The following is a 23,371-nucleotide window of genomic DNA, read 5'->3' as shown; positions in this document are numbered from 1 at the left end:
CTTTCAAATTAGAAAACAAAGCTGGTTTATGTTTCTGAGAATTTCAGAAGGGATGATTAGCATTATGGTATACTGCCATAGGTGGTCTGTTTCCAGATGGTCTGTCTCCCCAACTGTCACAAAGGGCCCAAACAACTAAACACAATAGTATTTTTTTTTTAAATCATTATAAACCCTTTTGAACCTGGTGAAGGGTAGAGTAGGGGCTTTATTATATACATAAGCTTAAAAGAAAGCAGTGCAGCATTTTGGCCAGGCTGTTCTCAATTCTGATCTGCTGGTCCTAGCCATTAAAATGCCACCAAGCCTGTCCCTCAGCTACAGTGCTTATGGATGATTGGTAGGTATTATTTCTCATTCAATCTTCTAAGGTTGCTTTCATCACTCATTGTTGTTCATGTCCCTTCCAAAAATTTTTATTCTTTTCCTGTCATATTTTAGCGATTGCCCTGGACCTCTTTCCTTTGCCTCTGGTAAAACAGACTTTAGAAACAATGGCAGTGATGTTTTATTTCCATATTTTAAAATATAGTCTGAAATGAATATCAATGACTGAATTTATTGCTGCCCTCCCCTCACCCGCCCCCGCCAAATGGCCACTGTTCTGGCCAAGGAAATGCAAGCAAGAGTTAATAACTGGTATATAAAGCTGGCACCATGGGTGATGGAAATTGCACACAGCCAAGAGTTAGGCATTTTGAATTTAGCCCTAAGGACACCCCTAACTCATTGGGAATCCTTGCGCAAATCACTGACTTCTCTGGGCCTTAGCTTCCACATCACTCAGGTAAAAGACTTTGTTATATAAAGTCCTTTGAATTTAGCATTCTAGAGAAGTGTTATCTGTGTCTGTTATATGATGTACCATTGTGAATACATTCCCTTGATTCTTCTTTGTTCCTGAAAAAATTAATTTTGTTTTTGTTCTTAGATTGCAGAATGAAAAATGGATGAATGTCAAAGTGGGAGACATTGTTAAATTAGAAAATAACCAATTTGTTGCTGTGAGTATTTAGTATTGTTTATTAAAGAATTTATCTCAGATTAAAATAGCATATATACTGAAGTATTTACACTTGCAAATTTGGTAAATCTATACTAATTCATAATAATTAAGAAGAGAATTCTAGAATATATTAGTGGAAAGTCTAAATTATAAAATGTTGTAAAAGGAATATTGATTAGTTACTTTGAATAGCATGGTAACTAAGATAAGCCTGAGTGGTTATCTTTTTAAATTTCCTTTGTGATCTTTTTAAATTAATACAAAAGATTTTGAAACAAGCTGTTAATCATTTCATATAGAGTTTTTAAAATGCTCCAGAGTACTTTAAAAAGTTTTTTTGTCTCACATCTTTTGAATACCATCCCTCAGTAATAGGATTTTTACTGTTAATTTCCAATATAGTTGAAGACAATATACGCCTTTTCCTGAGTAATCACAATCAGAAAATATCTATTGATTGTTCTGAACTAATAAAATGCTATTTATGAAGTTTTGCCTTGCATGTCAAATGCACCATAATTTATATTCTCAAGATACCTATGTTACAATTTCCTTGATAAAATTCAAGGGGTCAATTCATGACTATAATATATGTGATGAAGTATAGTTCATATTAAATGAAGGGCAACAAAAGCTAACCAGATCAGAAATTAAAAATTCAAGTTAGTGTAGTCTTTATATCAAATACATATTTGATTACTTGTGAAAATTTTTGTGTTCAGCGTAGTTATATGTATCAAGTTGTGTTCTTTATTAAATTTGAGACATTTTCCCATAGGAAAAAGGAATGGCCCCAAGATCTATTTATAAGAATAGCTCAGTTGAGCCTCCTAACCATTCACTTTCAGAAACAATCTTCTTTAATTAATGCACCGTCTGTGTATACCGGTGCTCTGGAACACCTATGCTAAAGAGACTACTCAGTGGACAGGCCAGTTGTAAAAGAGCTAGCCCTCTAAATAGAGATATGTTTATTTCCCTAACAATCTCAATTCTTTTTTTTTTTAAGATTTTATTTATTTATTCATGAGAGACACACAGAGAGAGGCAGAGACATAGTCAGAGAGAGAAGCAGGCTCCTCACAGGGAGCCTGACGCAGGACTTGATCCCCAGACCAGGATCACTCCCTGAGCCAAAGGCAGATGCTCAGCCGCTGAGCCACCCAGGCATCCCAACAACCTCAATTCTTTGGAAAATAGCTGAGAACCAAAAATAGGCACAAAGATTTGCTTCTTTTTGCACAGCTAAAATAGAGGTCTCAAAGTCCATATACTGTGGCCTGGGCTCCTTATACGTAGCACAGTCGGCCAGGTTCTCACATTTTACAACTGACCTTTGAACAACACAGTTTGAACTGCAGAGGTACTCTTATATGTGTTTTTTTTTTTACCCCGATATATGCAGTATAGTGCTATAAATGTATTTTCCTTATGATTTTCTCAATAACACTTTCTTTTCTCTAGTTTACATTATTGTAAGGAATGCAGTGTATATTACATATAGCATACCAAAATAAGTGTTAATCAACTATGTTATTGGTAAGGCTTCTGGTCAATAGTAGTGAAGTTTTTGGAGTGTCAAAAGTTACACATGGATTTTTGACTGAATGAGAGGTAGGTGTCCTTAACCTCCATGTTATTCAAGGGTCAGCTGTGTTTACTTTAATATTAAACACAAATTTAATTAGCTTTTCCACCTTATTTTTCAGCTCATTAAAGATTAGCAACAGTATATTAGGGGGTGGCATCTGTTAAAAGAACACAGCCAATAGGAAAGATGGAGACAGAGTTATTCTTTGTTATTTGAAAGTAGAGCATTTCTATGAAGCCTTAAATAAGCCAACATGGTGTAAAGCAAAGAAACAATTACCATTAACTTATATGGACAACCTTTTGAGTATTCCCAGACCCCCAAAATCATTTCTCTTAGGCCTTTCTGATACCTTAGGATACATCTTGCTAATGAATGCACAAAATTAAACGAAGCACAAATGTTCACAGACCATTCAAAGCTCTGGCGGCTTGATGCTGAGATGATGAGGATAGTTCTCTGGGAAAGAGCTTGGTGGAGCCACTCTTGCTCTCAGGTGCACTCTACCTCTGTAAGGGCTCATTGTAAAACAAAGGTTGAATGTTCTTTTTGCCTTTCCTTTTTTCCATAAAAGTAAAAAATCCTTTGCAGATTTCTTTTGGTTACTGAAGACAAGTACTAATGTAGGTCTTTCATAAAGTGAAGTGGTATAAGGCAAACTTTTGAAAAGCTGGGGATACCTGTATAGTTTCAGGGCACTAAAGGGGATTGGATTAGAACAGAGTCTTCTCCCTTCCTTCAGTAACAGCACTATATCTCCTTTTCTTCTCTGCCTTTAGTTTCTTTATGTGTGACATCAAGGTGCTAGACCACTATATAATCTCCAAGATCCCTTCCAGCCCAGGTGCTGTGATTCTCTGAATTGAGAGGACTACAGAATTTTTGAAGGCAAAGAGAACATTGATATGCCTGGTCTCTTAAACCTAGTGCTATGTTAGATAATAGGGGGGAGATAGTAATTGTTGGCAGAATGAATAAATGTCAGTCTTTTGTCAGAAAGAAGACAGAAAAAATGGATAAAAACTTTAAAAATTCAGGATGTTATGGATCAGTGGGGTAGCAATATACATCTATTTGCTCTAGTTAACAAAATATCACATATATTGAGGGTTCTTTGCTTAAGAAGGGGCTTCATGTAACATATTTTAGTTATACTTTCAATTAAAATTATTACAGTGAAAGAGTTTTGGTGCAGCCAGATGGTTAGCCTTAACTTTTTTTTTAACTGGTATATGTGGAATTCTAAGAAGTATGCATTAAATTTTTTTTGGCAGCTACTTTATGCCAGGAGTGGTGTTATAGAGGAATTAGCAATTATTAAAGTATGGCACATATTTATTATTTTATTTGGAATTGAATATTTCAATGGCAATGCTAGGTATATTCCTACTCAGGTATTCATAAAAACAGTATCCCTAATAGGGATAAATATTAGACTGAAATCACTAGTTCACTAATACTCCATACTCTGTTGTGTTCATTTATCACATTCTTGGGGTAAGTCCCAGAAAGGCAGGAATCAAACATATGCCTCAAAATCTCCTAACTCTGTAGGACTTCATGGCCAGCTTACCTGTATTTCAATTTGCCTTCTGGACTTGATTTTCTAATTTGTATTTCCTTTGGTCTTAATTCTTAATTTTGTTATGTTTTCTATGTTATAGTACACATGCTTGTATGCTCTTGCAAAGCCATCTATGGAATGAGACATAGAAGGCGAGTTTAAGTGCAGGCATAAGATGGAAGAAAACTAGTTCAAAGGGCATGTCATTAGTATTGGTTTAAAATGAATTACATATTTAGATAAGTGTCCATGAAGTCAGTGTCCACGTGTCCCAGCACTGTCTAATAGAACTGTCTGCACTAAAGGACATATATCTTTGTCCTGCCCAGTGTCACAGCCAACAGCCCACAACAGTATCATGTGGATACTGAGCACTTGAAATGTGGCTAGTGCAACTAAGGAACTGAATTTAAAATTTTATTTACTTTTAATTATTTGGCTCTGCCTGTGTGCACAGTACATCCTGTCCTGCTCCTTTATTCCAGCAATTTTACAGGAGCATGCCCCTCATGGCGGGGGTGGTAGGAGGGTCCCAGTAGTTTAGAGCTTCCCTTTTCTACAGCTAGCCCATTTAGCCCACATACCTATATCCTGGTCTCCAGCAGCTTGCTTGCTTCATTTAATTAATTTAATTTAATTAATTTGAGAGAGAATGAGAGAGAGAGCATGAGGAGGGAGGAGCAGAGGGAGATGGACAAACAGACTCTGCACTGAGCTCATTGGGCTCGATCTCAGGACTCTGAGATCATGACCTGAGCCAAAATCAAGAGTCGGATGCTTAACTGAGCCACCTTGGAGGCCCTCTATTAGCTTTATTATAACAAAGATGAAACTTTTATCTCCATTGATCTCGGTTTGACTCCTATAATTGTAGCTCTATTGGTTTAATCTTTGGCTAAGTGAGGAAAGGAGTCCTCTAATGCCAAAACTCTGTGGTGTCTTTTGATGAGCTTGGCACCTACAAAACTATTTTTAAGTGCAAACAAATGTTTTTATGCTGTAATCACTTAAAGTACGAATATATTCCTGTTCCCTGAGGATTAACTCATTTAATCTCTACAGTAGCTCAATTAAGGCAGGTTATGTCCTATTATTATTGTTCCCATTTTACAGATGAGAAAACAGTGCCATCAAATAGCTTGCTATTGGGAGAGCCAGGAGTTAAACCTAGGCCATCTGGGTTTTAACGCCACTCCTAATTGTTACCATATGCAGCTCCTTACTCCATTAAATCAGTCATCCTAATTGCTTTGAGGCTGGGCTTCCAGCATTAGGGCATTCAGGCTTGGATGCTGGGATTTATGTGACCAAAGGAAGTTGCCCCTAATTCTGATGCATAACCTCTAGCTGTCCACACTTAGGTTTCTAAATTCATTTATGTCAACTCATCAGTACATTTTAAGCAAGAAACGGAGCTTGCCTGAGATGGCCAATTAGCTGGCATATTCATAAGTTACTCACTTTTATTTTCCAGATAAGAAATCTTCCATTTTCTTCACTTAAAAAAGAAATATTAAAACATTTTTGGGCTGAATTTCCAGAGCTCCTAGTTTTATTTTAGGACCAGGGGTGAGGGGTGGGGGAGAATGTAGAGTGTTATTCAGTCATTGCAGTGAGATTGACTTGCATTAAAAGAGCCAAGTAAACAGAAAAACACACTACAAAGCTCTTGATACTGCCAGACACACCTTCCTCCTTTACTTGACAAAAGTGATCTTGTTTTGTTTTGTTTTGTTTTTCTTATCTGGTGGTAGAAATAAACCCTTTACTGGAATGAGCATATTTGAACATTACATGAGTTTAGTTGTTTAGCTTATCTGAAAGAGTGTCCTTTCCTCCTTCACCCCTGCACCCTTAAGAAAGGCGTTCATGTTTTAGGTGTTTACAACAGTAAAGGTTTGCTTTAAAACAAAAACATTCTTCTGCTATGTGAATTGGAAATTTCACCTTCAGAAATGAAAGAATTAGAAAGATGAATTCAACCTAAATCCAGTCCTGACCAAGGTTGGGCTTTGACACTCTTTTGACCAGTCAGGGCATCTCATCTGATCTTTCCTAGCACCTTCATCCTCCCTGAGAGGCCATGTGGTGGTTTAATTGCCCTGTTTATTATTTCAAATTTTATAGCTTCAAGTCAGAGTTACTTCTTTCACACTAATTGTGCTAAATAAACTCTTTTATTTTTAAAAATATGTGAGGCAGTAGAAAGGTGAAAATTTCCAGTGAAATAAGATCATTTAAAACATTTGTCTAAGCTGCATTGAAAAAAGAAGCTTCTCACTAAAATACAGAGGTGCAACATGTTATTTTCTACAATACAAAAAGAACATGGCCAATGTTCTGTTTATAAGCAATTACTAATTTGTGGGAGTGAAATATATAAGGCAAGGAGTATTTTTTGACCAAAAGAAGGGTGGACCCATGATTAAAAGCTATGATGTCCATTATTAGTCTCCTCTTCTCCTTCTGTTCTTTCTCCCATTTTTTTATCTTCTCAAATTCATTTAATTATAAAAACCAAAGGAATGTACTAGATGTACCTAATACATATTAGTAGCCACTCAGCATGTGTTTGTTGGATCTGAAATTTAATTTTTTTTGAAATTTAATTTTTAAAGAAAAATATTACCTACAATGTTACACATTTTCATTTTTACAACTTCATCCTGATTTTGTCCATATCAAACCTATTTTACTGTAAGTGTACTCATATTGCATGAGCCAATTTGGACTCTTCTTTTTAGACTACAAAAAAAGGGGGAGATAATATTGTAGATGGTAAAGAAGATAAAGAACCTTGTGTGTGAGATTCAAATGTGGCCTTCCAATTAATTCTATGACTTTATCTCTCCATCATGTTGTGGAGTTCATGTCCCAATATTCTTGACCATTGTGGTTTTGGTTTTTGGACACCAACAAAGTGAAAGAAAACAAAGCAAAACACTTTGTTTTTCATAGTTCTATTTCATTGATTTTTGTAGCCAACCAGAGGAAATAGTATACATTTGAGATCAGAGCTATGAGCTCTAGATTTGCTCTTTAAGTTATGTGTGGCCATGAGCATGGCATTAAATCTTGTAGGGCATTTTGGAAGTGATGAAGCTCTCACCATGACTTTGTAAGGCTATGGACTGTATATGAGTCAATCCACTGCTTGTGAGCCAGAAATAACCTTCCCAGGTTTCTTATTCACATATGGGAATAATATTATTTCACAGGGTTGTTGAAAGAATAAAGTGGCACAATTGTGCCAAGGGTGTTTTGTAAACTCTTAAAGAATTGTATAGCTTAGGAGTGGGCAAGGTGGTGGAGGAGTAGGGTCCCCAAGTCACCTGTCCCCACCAACTTACCTAGATAACCTTCAAATCATCCTGAAAACCTATGAATTCAGCCTGAGATTTAAAGAGAGAGTAGCTGTAATGCTACAGAGAGGAGTTCGAGCTTCTATCAAGGTAGAAAGATGGGGAAAAAAAAAAAGCATCCACGGGGGAAGGGCCCCACGAGGAGCCAGGTTAAGGCCCCGGGCCAGAGCCCCCAGGGACAGGAAAGCCCCCAGCGGGAGAAGCAGGAGCTGCACCAATCTTCCCAGACGGAAAGGCGCTGGCAGGGAGTTGGAGCAGGACCCCAGGAGGGCGGGGATGCCCTCAGGCTCCCAGGGGCACTAACAGAGGAGGTACGGGGGCATGGAGGAGAGCGGGCCACACCCCGCAGGCCGAGCTCCCTAAAGGGCTGCAGCACGGCCGGCTGGCCCCGGGAGCAGCTCAGGTGGCTCGGGCAGAGGCTCCCTGCGGAGGGGGCTGCGTGGACTGGGAGCGCGAATCCAGCAGCGAGCCCAGGAGGCCAGGGCGCCGGGACACAGCTCAGGATCCTGCGCTCCCCCCGGGACAGGTGGAGGCCGGGAGGGCACAGGACAGCAAGGAAGAACGCTCATGCCCCAGCGCGCCCAGAGCTGTGCAGATCAGCGCCCCCGCCCCCAGAGCATCCAGGCCCCTGCAGACTAGGAGCTGCGGTAGTTACTGCGGGAGCTGACTCCAGGGCAGGAGCACGGGCCGCCGCCACTGGGTTATTCCTCCTGGTGTCACCCTGTGCCAGGGAGGGGCGGGGCCACCAGGGACGGAGGCCTCACAGGACAAACAGCAGCGCTGGAAAGCACTGGGGAAGTTAAGGGACTTACAGTATATAGAACCAGAGGATACCCTGCCTTGGATTTTTTTGTTTATTTTTGTTTCTTTGTTTTTTTCCTTTTTTTTTCTCTTTTTTTCCCTTCCTTTTTCCAACACAACTCGTTTTTAGCCACTCTGCACTGAGCAAACTGACTTGAAAGAAGAACTCACCACAAAAGGAAGAATCAGAAATAGTACTCTCTCCCACAGAGTTACAAAATTTGAGTTACAATTCAATGTCAGAAAGCCGATTTAGAAGCACAATTATAAAGCTACTGGTGACTCTGGAAAAAAGCATAAAAGATTCAAGATACTTCATGACTACAGAATTTAGATCTAATCAGGCCAAGATTAAAAGTCAATTAAATGAGATGCAATCCAAACTGGAGGCCCCAGCGATGAGGGTTAATGAGGTAGAAGAACGAGTGAGTGACATAGAAGATAAGTTGGATGGAAGGAAGGAAGCTGGCAAGGAAGGAAGCTGAGGAAAAAAGAGAAAAACCATGAAAAGATCATGAGGAAAGGTTAACGGTTAAATGACAGCCTCAGAAGGAAAAATCTACGTTTGATTGGGGTTCCCGAGGGCACCAAAAGGGACAGAGGACCAGAAAGTGTATTTGAACAACTCATAGCTGAGAACTTCCCTAACTTGGGGAGGGAAACAGGCATTCAGATCCAGGAGACAGAGAGATCCTCCCCTAAAATCAATGAAAACCATTCAACACCCCAACATTTAATAGTGAAACGTGCAAATTCTAAAGATAAAGAGAAAATCCTTAAAGCAGCAAGAGACAAGAGATCCCTAACGTATATGGGGAGAAATATTAGATTACAGCAGACCTCGCCACAGAGACCTGGCAGGCCAGAAAAGGCTGGCAGGATATATTCAGGGTCCTAAATGAGAAGAACATGCAGCCAAGAATATTCTATCCAGCAAGGTTCTTATTCAGAATAGAAGGAGAGATAAAGAGTTTCCAAGATAGGCAGAAACTGAAAGAATATGTGACACCAAACGAGCTCTGCAAGAAATATTAAGGGGGACTCCGTAAAAGAAAGAGGAAGTCCAAAGAAACAATCCACAAAAACAGGGACTGAATAGGTATTATGATGACACTAAGTCCATATCTTTCAATAGTAACTCTGAACGTGAATGGGCTTAATGATCCCATCAAAAGGCGCAGGGTTTCAGACTGGATAAAAAAGCAGGACCCATCTATTTGCTGTCTACAAGAGACTCATTTGAGACCCAAGGACACCTACAGCCTGAAAATAAAAAGTTGGAGAACCATTTACCATTCAAGTGGTCCTCAAAAGAAAGCAGGGGTAGCCATCCTCATATCAGATACATTAAAGTTTATCCCAAAGACTGTAGTGAGAGATGAAGAGGGACACTATATCATACTTAAAGGATCGACCTAACAAGAGGACCTAACAATCATGAATATTGATGCCCCTAATGTGGGAGCTGCCAAGTATATCAATCAATTAATAACCAAAGTTAAGACATACTTAGGTAATAATACACTAATACGGGGAGACCTCAATGCAGCACTTTCTGTAAATGACAGATCTTCTAAGCACAACGTCTCCAAAGAAACAAGAGCTTTAAATGATACACGGGACCAGATGGATTTCACAGATGTTTACAGAACTTTACAACCAAACGCAACTGAATACACATTCTTCTCAAGTGCACATGGAACTTTCTCCAGAAGAGACCACATACTGACTGGGTCACAAATCAGGTCTTAACCGATACCAAAAGATTGGGATTGTCCTCTGCATATTTTCAGACCACAATGCTTTGAAACTAGAACTCAATCACAAGAAGAAATTTGGAAGAAATTCAAACAGGTGGAGCTTAAAGACCATCCTGCTAAAAGATGAAAGGGTCAACCAGGAAATTAGAGAAGAATTTAAAAGATTCATGGAAACTAATGAGAATGAAGATACAACCATTCAAAATCTTTGGGATACAGCAAAAGCAGTCCTGAGAGGGAAATACATCACAATACAAGCATCCCTCAAAAAACTGGAAAAAACTCAAATATACAAGCTAACCTTGCACCTAAAGGAACTGGAGAAAGACAACAAATAAAACCTACACCCATAGGAAGAAGACAGTCTAAGAGACCTTAATAAAGATTCAAGCAGAACTCAATGAAATAGAAACCAGAAGAACTGTGGAACAGATCAACAAAACTAGGAGTTGGTTCTTTGAAAGAATTAATAAGATAGATAAATCATTAGCCAGCCTTATTAAAAACAAAAAAGACTCTAATAAAATCACGAATGAAAAAGGAGAAATCACCACCAATACCAAGGAAATACAAATGATTTTAAAAACATATTATGAGCAGCTATATGCCAATAAATTAGGCAATCTAGAAGAAATGGATGCATTTCTGGAAAGCCACAAACTACCAAAACTGGAACAGGAAGAAATAGAAAACCTGAACAGGCTGATTACCAGGGAGGACATTGAAGCAGTCATCAAAAACTTCCCAAGACACAAAAGTCCAGGGCCAGATGGCTTCCCAGGGGAATTCTATCAAACGTTTAAAGAAGAAACCATACCTATTCTACTAAAGCTGTTCAGAAAGATAGAAAGGGATGGAGTACTTCCAAACTCATTCTATGAGGCCAGCATCACCTTAATTCCAAAACCAGACAAAGACCCCACCAAAAAGGAGAATTACAGACCGATACCCCTGATGAACACAGATGCAAAAATTCTCAACAAGACACTAGCCAATAGGATCCAACAGTACATTAAGAAGATTATTCAGCATGACCAAGTGGTATTCATCCCCGGGATGCAAGGCTGGTTCAACACTCATAAAGCAACCAATGTGATGCATCATATCAACAAGAGGAAACACAAGAATCATATGATCCTCTCGTAGATGCAGAGAAAGCATTTGACAAAGTACAGCATCCATTCCTGATCAAAATTCTTCAGAGTGTAGGGATAGAGGGAACATTCCTCAGCATCTTAAAAGCCATCTACGAAAAGCTCACAGCAAATATCACTCTCAATGAGGAAGCACTCGGAGCCTTTCCCCTAAGATCAGGAACAAGACAGGGATGTCCACTCTCACCACTGCTATTTTGCATAGTACTAGAAGCCCTAGCCTCAGCAATCAGGCAACAAAAAGAAATAAAAGGCATTCAAATTGGCAAAGAAGAAGTCAAACTCTTCCTCTTTGCAGATGACATGATACTGTACCTAGAAAATCCAAAAGCCTCCACCCCAGGGTTGCTGGAACTCATACAGCAATTCGACAGTGTGGCAGGATACAAAATCAATACCCAGAAGTCAGTGGCATTTCTATACACTAACAATGAGACTGAAGAAAGAGAAATTAAGGAGTCAATCCCATTTACAATTGCTCCCAAAAGCATAAGATACCTAGGAATAAACCTAACCAAAGAGGTAAAGGATCTATACCCTAAAAACTACAGAACACTTCTGAAAGAAATTGCAAAAGACCAAAGAGATGGAAAAATACTCCATGCGCATGGATTGGCAGAATTAATATTGTGAAAATGTCAATGTTACCCAGGACAGTTTACACATTTAATGCAATCCCTGTGAAAATACCATGGACTTTCTTCAGAGATTTGGAACAAATCATCTTAAGATTTGTGTGGAATCAGAAAAGACCCCAAATATCCAGGGGAATATTAAAAAAGAAAACCATAGGGGGCATCACAATGCCAGATTTCGGGTTGTACTACAAAGCTGTGATCATCAAGACAGTGTGGTACTGGCACAGAAACAGATACATAGATCAATGGAACAGAATAGAGAACCCAGAAATGGGCCCTCAACTTTATGGCCAACTAATATTCGACAAAGGAGGAAAGACTATCCACTGGAAAAAGGACCGTTTCTTCAATAAATGGTGCTGAGAAAATTGGACATCCACATGCAGAAGAATGAAACTGGACCACTCTCTTGCAGCATACACGAAGATAAACTCAAAATGGATGAAAGATCTAAATGTGAGACAAGAATCCATCAAAATCCTAGAGGAGAACACAGGCAACACCCTTTTTGAACTTGGCCACAGCAACTTCTTGCAAGATATATCCATGAAAGCAAGGGAAACAAAAGCAAAAATGAACTATTGAGACTTCATCAAGATAAGAAGCTTTTGCACAGCAAAGGATACAGTCAACAAAACTAAAAGACAACCTACAGAATGGGAGAAGATATTTGCAAATGACATATCAGATAAAGGGCTAGTTTCCAAGATCTATAAAGAACTTATTAAACTCAACACCAAAGAAACAAACAATCCAATCATGAAATGGGCGAAAGACATGAAGAGAAATCTCACAGAGGAAGACATAGACATGGCCAACATGCACATGAGAAAATGCTCCGCATCACTTGCCATCAGGGAAATACTAATCAAAACCTCAATGAGATACCACCTCACACCGGTGAGAATGGGGCACATTAACAAGGCAGGAAACAACAAATGTTGGAGAGGATGTGGAGACAGGGGAGTCCTCTCGCACTGTTGGTGGGAATGTGAACTGGTGCAGCCACTCTGGAAAACTGTGTGGAGGTTCTTGAAAGAGTTAAAAATAGAACTTCTCTATGACCCAGCAATTGCACTGCTGGGGATTTACACCAAAGATACAGATGCAGTGAAAGGCCGGGACACCTGCACCCCGATGTTTATAGCAGCAATGTCCACAATAGCCAAACTGTGGTAGCAGCCTCGGAGTCCATCGAAAGATGAATGGATAAAGAAGGTGTGGTCTATGTATGGAATGAAACATTACTCAGCCGTTAGAAATGACAAATACCCACCATTTGCTTCAACTTGTGTGGAACTGGAGGGTATTATGCTGAGTGAAGCAAGTCAATCAAGAAGGACAAACATTATATGGTCTCATTCATTCTGGGAATATAAAAAATAGTGAAATGGAATAAAGGGGAAAGGAGAGAAAATGAGTGGAAAGTATCAGTGAGGGTCACAGAACATGAGAGACTCCTAACTCTGGGAAATGAACAAGGGGTAGTGGAAAGGGAGGTGTTGGGGGGATGGGGTGATTGGGTGACGGGCACTGAAGGGGGCACTTGGTGGGATGAGCACTGGGTGATATGCTCTATGTTAGCAAATTGAACTCTAATAAAAAAATAAATAAATAATAAAGTCCTGGACACTTAAAAAAATAAAGCTTTTGAAAGACAAAAAAAATAATTGTACAGTTTTTAGCTATTATCATCACCTGAGATTTTGCTTTATTTGCAAAAATAATGTGAACATTAATTATGCCTAATAAACCTACGAAGTTAGTGTTGGTTGTGAAACCTTAAAGATGTTCAATGGATTCTTTTCAAGCTTCATCTGATTGAAATATTTGTTTTAGGTTTTTATGAAGCAATTGCTGTCTGTGGATGTGGAGGAAAGGGCATTGTGTTGGAGAACACTGCTTCATTTTTGGGGGACATAGTTGAACTTTTCCTGGCAGGGCACTGAGAATAATTGACAGAAGAAAGTACAAAGGATGTCTGAAGAAAATGGTTCTGGTTGGAATTAATGACTGGTTTCCCAGCCCATTTGTGAGTTCCAGTAATGGTGCTTTCTTTTCCCTGTTCTTAACTCTTGCTCATGTCTCTGCCTAAGGGGACCTGCGCTTCATACCATCCAGAGTCTTCCATGAAGCTCTTTGTCCAGCTACCACTCTGAGGTACTATTCCTCATTTGTACTTCTCCCATAGCACTTTGGAAATAAGACTTTTAGGACTCTTATCATATTCTGCCTTTACTAAACTGTGAAATCCTTGAACGAATTCATTTTTATATTCCAGCTGTATATGCCTTAGATTGCCTGGATTCATATCCTGATATATCACTTACTATGTGGCCTCAAACAAGTTACTGAACCTCTCTGGGCCTCACTTTGCTCGTCTGTAAAGTGGAGATAACAATAGAACATACACTATAGGACTTCTGTGGTAGTTAAATAAAATATTGCACCTAAAGCTCTTAGGATAGTGCCATGCACATTGTAAGCCCTCACTAAATACCAGTATTATAAACCCCTACAACTCAAACATAGGTTTCTGGGTCGACTAGGGATTGGGTACCCTGAGACATACTGAAAGTGTCAGCTTGAGGAGGCCTGATCTGGGGCTCCCAGAGTCATGGGGCTGGTGGGGCTGTAAGACCACCCATATGTTGCTGCACTCCAGCCACAGAATCTCTGACAAAAGGATGATGATCAGGGACTAACATGGCTCTCTTTCCCTACTTCATCTCTCTCATAATTTTCTTTTTAGAATTCTTACTGAGTGGACCTGGAAATAGGAGCACTGCATGATGATGTGTGGGTGACCCCTTATTTCTCTGGATGCCCCTATTGGTCCTGCCCTTTTACACTTCCTTCTCAACTGTAATGAATTAAAAACTGTGAAGGGGAGGTGTTAGCAAAGAATGTCAAAGCTCAGCAGTGGGGCAGGGAGAATGGGGATGAATGAGGAGAGTGCAGGACAGAGATCAAGAAGTAGAGAAACAGGAGCAAGGTTTGGAGGACATCAATGAAAAAGATGACAACAGAGGGGACAGGAAGAGGTGGGGAAGGTTGAGGTTAGGAAGGTAGAAGTCTCAGGTTCCCAGGGGGTAGACAAGGCAGGAGGAGTTAGCTCAGAACTTGGGGGTTTTGCAGTTCTCAGTAGCCGTCTCTAGTAAGTTAAATTACTACTTAGGAGAGAGTCTAGTCACCAAGTGGTGATGGTGCCTCAGTCACATGTTCTGAGCGAACAGCAGACAACAAATCCTTCCTTCGTCTACCAAAAGTGTTAAGCAGCTAAGCTCAATAGTAAATAGTAACATCAAATCATTACTGTGTAGAGTTTAGAAGAAAAGCAACTCTAGGTATAAATTGGGATCCTTTTCTGTACTTCGTAACTATTTTCAATCAGAGATGATAAGAATTAGAGAATTTTGGATTTTGTTTAAAATGATCCTATTGAGTTCAGAGGAGTCATAGGCTCATAGAACATGAAGCTGTACTGCTGTCATAGTAACTGAAATTTAAATGTGAGAAGTAAGGCCAAGGTGAATTTTTGAAAACATTTTTTTCTCTTTAAAATCAAAGTAGGGGGATCTCTGGGTGGCTCAGTGGTTTAGTACCTGCCTTCGGCCTAGGGCGTGATCCTGGAGTTCCGAGATTGAGTCCCGCGTCGGGCTCCACGCATGGAGCCTGCTTCTCCCTCTGCCTGTGTCTCTGCCTCTCTCTTTCTCTGTGTCTCTCATGAATAGATGAATAAAATCTTTTAAATAAATAAATAAATAAATAAATAAATAAATAAATAAATAAATAAATAAATAAAAAGTAGGTAGTATTTTGGCTCAAGAATTGCATACAACTCTACAGGTTCTTTCTATAGTGGGTTTGCCACAGTCACATTGTGACTAGTCAGAAAATAATTTTGCTGCCTCAGGATTCTGTAACTCTTTTGTTAGAGTTGAAGAAGAGTCTTGATTTATAAACCCATTTATTCATTTAGGGTCTTGTCACTGAGTTGTTTTGAATTCTGTTTTATCGCAATTCAGTCAAAACTGGACACACATATGTGCACACACATACACACCCCTCACCTATATTTGAGTTGTACATTTAAGAGCTTGAGACAATGGAATGAGTGGATTGATTCTAAATTTAATCTCTAGGACTTGAGAATAGGACAGCTCTAATAATTTAAGAAACAAAGGTAAGAAAATTTCATAGTTTGGAATGACACATTCAAATAGAGCTATACAATAGGTTATTGTATCAAAATAAATTGCTAAAATTTTAGTTAATAATTTTAGACCTTAAATCTTTCAGAATTTCGTAAAAACCCTTATTTTAAAATGAAATTTTTAATTTTAAATAAACAGTTCCCCAATATAGGAAGCAGCCATATTCTAAAACTGAATTGTGATAAGTCATTTCTGAAGCTCAAATGAAGAATTTCATCTCTGTGAAAGACTGACTACTTGTTTATCTCTGTGAAAGATTCACTACTTGTTTATGTGAAACATCCACTAATGTTTTTTGCTGTCTTTTAGAACATTTTCTATTCTTTCTTACCTCTTGCTTACCCTGTTTTATTTTCTCTTTTCCCTTCATTATACTCCACCATTTTTCTCTTACATTTTTAATTTTTTTCTTTTTTTCTCTTTTAAAATTTTCCTTGCCAGTCTTATTTTTTTCTTTGGTTTTCAAATTTTTCCTCCTTTACTTCTATCTTTTCCCCATTGGCTTTGCCTGCCCCTACTCTTAAATGATAATGATAGGTAATTAAATTATATACATAGGAACATTTCCAATTATCTCACTTACTGAGGAAAATTTTATATTTTCCATTAGTAATTATCAAGACAAGAAAGTAGAATTTTATATATTTCTTGCAGAAAAAAATAAATGAAGTGGCTATTAATTTATATGATATCCCCTGGCCTTGCTTATATTCTAATGTTCAAGGGCTGGACCCAACAGGAACAGGGAAGTAGAGAGAAGGTTTGATTTGGGGCATATTTGTAGCAGAGAGGTGGAACAGGATTTTACCTCTCTCACTTTTATTTTTCCCCCTAAGGCTTTCCTGGTTCATTAATAAGTAGGAGTGATACAACATAGAAGGCTTTCAACCAGTCTTCCCTTTTCATATATTCTTTATGATTTTTTAAAAATAGGCTGATCTCCTTCTCCTATCAAGTAGTGAGCCACATAGCCTCTGTTATATTGAAACTGCTGAGCTTGATGGGTAAGTTATTAACTTTAGAATAATTAATTAGATTGGTTTTTAATTTAGCAGTAATAGTTTTAAGAACAGGATTCAACCTAAACTTTATTCTTCGTTTAATTTTCTTGGAACAAATAAGAGTCTAACTTGAAAATTCCATTTATTAAGTACTTTGTGGGTTCTTTGAAAGTTCTGTCTTTTATCCTGAGTTTATTTTCCCTCCAAAACAGTGAATTAAACATGTCTATGTGACTTATTGTATAGGACTCTTCACTGAGGTTCCTTAGAAGGGCTTTGTTTTAGTTTTTTCTTTTTAAAATTTCATGTGATTCTCTAAGGAAAATGAGAAAAGCATTGATGTTTCTGAGGAAAGAAGCACTGATGTTACATTAGAAGGCAATTCTTTGGAACTGAGTGAAATGAAGTTGGAGAAAGGAGAAAGAAATGGAATTTTGACATTAATGTTTACAGGGAGATTTAATTATAGAAAATATAGCAGTTCTGCTCCAGTGGATTCAATTTGTCTGGCACAAAAACATTTATTGCATGCTTGCTATTACATTTCTTAGGTGGATTTTATCATTTAATCCTGATATAGGTAGTATATAAGCCCCATTGTACGGATGACAAGGCTTAGCGATATTAAGTAATTTACCTTAAACTTCTCAAAAGTGAAGCCAGTATTCATACCTGGTAGTCTGACAAAAAAAGCCCCTAGTTTTAGCCACTGCCTCCCAAATCATTGTCCTACTGGCCTACTCAAATAGAGTTTGGCCTATGTGACCCTACCCTTGGTTTGGGCAAAACCTAAAATAGTGCTTGGAGGGAAGTTTATGGCACTAGTTGCATATACTTGGAAAAGAGTCTCAAGTCAATAATCCAAAATCTCATCTTAAGAACCTAGAAAATTATAGCATAAACCCAAAGCAAGCAGAAGAAAGGAGATAAAGACAAGAGCAGAAATCAATGAACTTGAAAACAGAAAAATAAGGAGAGAACAATCAACAAAACAAAGAGCTGATTCTTTGAAAACATCAATAAATTTATAAACCTCAGGAAGACTGAATAAGAAAAAAAAGACACAAAATAACAATATCATGAATGAACCAGGGGATATTATGACATATCCTGAAGATAAGGGAAGGATAAGGAAATCCTATAAGCAACTTTATACACATAAATTTAACAACCCAGATGAAATAGACCACTTCATCAAAAAACAAACTACCACAACTCACTCAATATAAAATAGACAATTTGAATAGCCCTGTAACCATTAAGGAAATTGAATTCAAATGTAGAACATAAAAGTATAAAACTTTTAGAGAAAATATTTAAGATCTAGGGCTAGTCAAAGAGTTTTTAGACTTGACACAAAAAGCATAATTCATAAGAAGATAACTTGGTAAAATATACTTCAAATTAAAAATTGTTGTGCAAAAGAACCTGTTAAAGAAGATGAAAAAATAAGCAACAGACTAGGAGAAAATACTTGCAAACCATCTACCTGACAAAGGATCTTATCTTGAATGCATGAAAAATTCTCAAAAGGGATGCCTGGGTGGCTCAGCTGTTGAACATCTGCCTTCCTCTCAGGGCATGATCCCGGGTCTGGGAATCGAGTTCTGCAATGGGCTCCCTGCGAGGAGCCTGCTTCTCTCTCTGTCTGTGTCTCTGCCTCTCTCTCTGTGTGTCTCATGAATAAATAAATAAAATCTTAAAAAAAAGAAAAATGGTCAAAACTCAATATTAAGAACAAAATCCAATTAGAAAATTAGCAAATGATATAAAGGCACATTTCACCAGAGATTACATACAGATGACAAATCAGCACATAAAAAGATTTTCAACATCATTAGCTGTTGGGGACATTAAAATTCAAGCCACATGAGATGTCAGTACATACCTATCAGAATAGCTAAAATTAAAAATAGTGACAACTCCAAATGCTGGCAAGGATGTAGACAAACAGGATCACTCACACGTTGCTGATGGGAATATAAATTACTATAATCACTCTGGAAAATAGTGTGGCAGGTTCTCAAAAAATGAAACATGCAACTACCAGACAGCCCAGCAGTTTCACTTCTGGACATTTATCTCACAGAAATGAGGACTTGTGTTTACGCAATAACTTATATACAGATGTTTATTGCAGCTTAATGTGTAACATCCACAAATTAGAAACAATTTATATGTCCTTTCACAGGTTGAACAAACTGTGGTATATCCATATTGTGGAACACTATTGAACAAATAAAAAAAGAAAGAACTATTGATATATACAACAATCTGGATGATTTTTCAGAGAATTATGTTGAGTAAAAAAGCCAAACCCCGAAGGTCACATACTGTATGATTCCACCTATATAACATTCTTGAAATGGAAAAATTATAGAAAGAAACCATTAATCAGTGGTTGCCAGGAGTGAAAGATGGGTTGGAGGAGTCAGGGAAATGGGTGTGTCTACTGAGGGTAACCTAAGAAATCCTTGTGATGGAAATGTTCTCCATCTTGATTGTGTCAGTGTTATTTGTGATATTGTGACATTGTGATATAATTTTACAAATGTTACCATTAGGGGGAACTGAGTAAAGGGTACACTGGATCTTTTGTATTGATTCTTATGCTGAAAATCATTTTGAAGTTTGAAGTCAAGATACTGAGGCATATTAAGAAAAATATGGTAGGGCACAAGATATTAATTAAGAGTCTGTGCAAATTTTTTTAATCAATAAAGTCTATATGTAATTATTCTTTCCTTTTAGTTTCATATCTGAAGATGGAAGTGAGATATTGGAGAAAGTCCTGAGGAAGTAACCTACAATGATGATAAACCTTGCTTAATGATATGATGTGTAGAGCTAGGTTAAGAAATGAGGGCTGTCTGGCCTAGTCTGGATCACTATTTCAGTTATTTGAAGAGTATGTTTAAATGAATGGACACATTGGTTCTTTAGCCTCAACACCACTATCTCTGGTCCATTAAGCCCAGCTCAATTTCTGCCTCAATTCTGAAGTTCTTCTTGGGTATCTCAATCCCAAGGCATTTCTGCATCCTATGAATTGATGGATTTGACAATGAGTGATCCATGAGATTACTTTAAAGCAAAGTAACTTCAATTATATATCCAACTTAGTGTTTTCTGCAGAAATCTATTCCACCAAGGGGTATTCCTTGAATTGATTTCATGTTGTCTTAACATCATTGTGAAACTCATTTACGGGAAGTTTAGATTAAATGCCCTCTCAAGCACCTGCTTCTTGGTTCTCTAAATACAGTTATTTCATGGTTTGTCATGTACTTCCAAATGGTGGTATTTGCTTTTTACCTACCACTTGTTTCCCTCAAGAGAACAGTAACCCTTGTGGGGCAGCACTGAACCTCATGGGTGACTATGGTATGTATTCAATCAATATTTGTTGACTGAATGAACTTACTGCTAAAAACTTATGTAAGAGATAGAACTCTGACAGATGATGTTAAGCTACAATAGAAGAGAATTAGGTTGAGCTCAGTGAGAAAACCGGGATGACAAGCCCTTATATGCAAGATGTGAATAATGGCCATGAAAACATCACAACTGGTCATTTCATGAATACCCTAGGGTCATCTGTCCAAGTGGTTCTGCCTGGAAGAAGATGACCAGCTCACTGTGACCTGCCGAATTACTGTCTGGTTGTATGATCCCAGACTTACAGGATCTTTGACTTGATTTTCCATCAGAAAGAGCTGTATTCCTTTTCCCATTTAAATTTTAGCTACAGTGAAATTAGCCATGACCATCTTGTACAAGTAAAATTCCTATGTAGGTGGTAGGCTCCAGAGTGATACTGGCCTCCTTTATTTGGCAACTGCATTCCCATTCCTAATGTGTTTTGTAACTCATGCATGATGTCTGAGTAGGTTCGAATGAAACCATATTTATTATGTCCTCTGTTCTTTCAAATAACAAAACAGATCACTGTGTTGTTATACAGATGTGCCATGGGTGGAATGCTAACTTTTAGGAGCATGCCAATCCCTGTCCACTTTACCGAGTCCATTTTACTGAAGTGTGAATGATATAAGAAGGGGGTTTGTTGAATCTTTTGTGTTGGATTTTGCATGTCCTGCACCCGCCTGATTACTTTATGTAAAAAGCTCTTGGGCTGTTCCATTTAAAAATTCATGTCGTGTCAATTAATTTCACAGGGAAACAAACCTTAAAGTCCGCCATGCACTATCAGTTACCTCGGAACTTGGAGCAGACATTAACAGACTTGCAAAATTTGACGGTAAGTGTTTAGAACAAACAAACACCTCAAAACTGAAAGGTAATATAACAAACTAATTATCTGAAATCCAAATCATGTTTCCTTTTATTTGGTGGAATAAAATTCTTCAGGCATCAAAGCCTGTAATTTCTTCTCACGCTAAAGAATAAAAATGTTTATCAAGGGATTAATGGCTTTATAAATTCATTGTTCATTTCATCTGTATTTCTTCTGTAGATCTCATTTCCTCTAGTCCCACAATACCATTCCCTTGCCTGACATTGGCCTCTCTGGAGCCCTGTGCAGATTTGCTGGGCATGAACACAGGCCACATTTGTATTTCTAGCTCTAGGTCTAGCCATCCATTCATTCTCTGGCTCCATAACAAAGACCAAATACTAGACTCAATTCCTTCAAATACTAGACTTGCAAACTTCAGCAAGACAATAATCCAGCCTCATATATTTCTGTATCTTGCATAATGCCTGGCACAATGTTTTAAAGTAGGTTTTCAGGAAGAACATTCTGATTTATTAATCAGTTGCTCTTTATTTTAGACCAGAGTTCCCTTATTATACCACCTTTACCATTCAATCCAGTCCCTTCTCCCCAGCATGGGGAACCATCTCTTTTGCCTGTTCTGTTCCAGCTATATCTCGTTCTTTTCTGTTAAAGTGGCAATGAAATAAAATCCTTCAAGAGTCAAAGGAAACAACCATTAATGGTAGGACTGTAGGCACCATGACAGGCTAGGGGAGAATCTTTGGGGTCTTCCTCCCATTATTCAGTTGTCTTTTGCTTTACACACTTACATGTCTGCCTTGAATATCAATATTTCCATATAGATTGGTTTTATTTATTAAAGAATCTTTGGATTTGAGACTGTCATCCAAAATGTTTTCTTCTGAGTCCACTGAAGTAAATGTGGTCAAGGGTCAGCCTGATACCATGAGTTAAAGCACAGACAAATTTACATTATAAAATTTCCCCAATGCACAGCTTAGAGTCTATATTGTCTGTGCTTTGCATTTGCTTATAAACTCTGTCTGAATTCCGTTAATATTTTAATCTCTTTTTAAATGAGTGCTGTTATAGTAAATGTTTATAGAAAAAGATATTCCTCCAGTTTGGGATTTAAGTCAAGGGAATAGCTAGGAAACTTTGAATGGCCCAAGAAATATTTTGATTAGAGTAAAACAAATTACACATTTTCTACTAAGTAATTTTTTCAATGAAATTAAATTGTATGAATCCAAGAAAAGTAAATTGTATTGATGAATCAAAATATTTGCTTAAAATATTTCATAGAATATTCATGGAGTCCTAAAAGGTCAACCTAAATATAATTTCCCATTGCTCATTTCTTTCTGAAAGAATTATGCCTTTATTCCTCTATCAATCTATGAGGAAGTAAAAATTCATGCTTTTTAGTTTTATTGTCCATAAAAAAAAGCAGAAAATGATTGTTATAATTACCCAGTTCATGTTCTTTTACAGATATTGACACATATAGCCAATATGTGATACTGTGATTCAGTTCAGACAACCCTGAAATCTTAGTGGTGTAAATATTAGAAGTTTATTTCTTACTCATGTCACATTCTGATGTAGGTCAGGTGGCTTTCTCCATCTTAGAGCCATGGTGCCTCGAATAATGGCCTCTAAGGTTGCCACACTAAAGCAACCATTAGGTGAAAGGGACACACTTACTTTTAACTACTTCTTCCATTCACATTTTACTGGCCAGCATGAGCTACACGGGCCTGGCCTAATTTCAAGGGAGGCTGGGAAATAATAAGCATACCTGTCTACGATACTCTCCAAGAACTCTGATAATAGGTCAATGAAGGATAGTATATCAAGAGCTGGGCTGGATTATGTTGATTCTTACATGCAACTGCAGGAATGTAGCCAAGAATCCACCTTCTCAGGGTATGGATGTTCTTACTCTCAATCCCTTCTCCCCTGTTCAGCTTTTTCTTTTTCTCATGGCACATATCTGGCATACTTTATAGCTTACTTGTTTTCTAAGTTTAT

At 37.9% G+C, this 23,371-nt stretch overlaps 1 protein-coding gene across 4 annotated transcripts in view; it reads left to right on the top strand.

Annotated features, from left to right (window-relative positions):
- Positions 1–23,371, top strand: part of ATP8B4 (ATPase phospholipid transporting 8B4 (putative)) — a 243,207-nt gene that overhangs the window by 123,657 nt on the left and 96,179 nt on the right. For all 4 annotated transcript variants that reach the window (XM_025472826.3, XM_025472825.3, XM_025472827.3 and 1 more), the window contains 3 exons: positions 932–1,004; positions 17,027–17,097; positions 21,273–21,355. In XM_025472826.3, coding sequence (XP_025328611.3) covers positions 932–1,004; positions 17,027–17,097; positions 21,273–21,355 — 227 coding nt within the window. The remainder of the gene's footprint in view (positions 1–931; positions 1,005–17,026; positions 17,098–21,272; positions 21,356–23,371) is intronic.

This window comes from Canis lupus, chromosome 30 (genome assembly GCF_003254725.2).
Source record: "Canis lupus dingo isolate Sandy chromosome 30, ASM325472v2, whole genome shotgun sequence".
Taxonomy (NCBI): Eukaryota; Metazoa; Chordata; class Mammalia; order Carnivora; family Canidae; genus Canis; species Canis lupus.
This window is presented reverse-complemented; position numbering and strand designations above follow the sequence as displayed.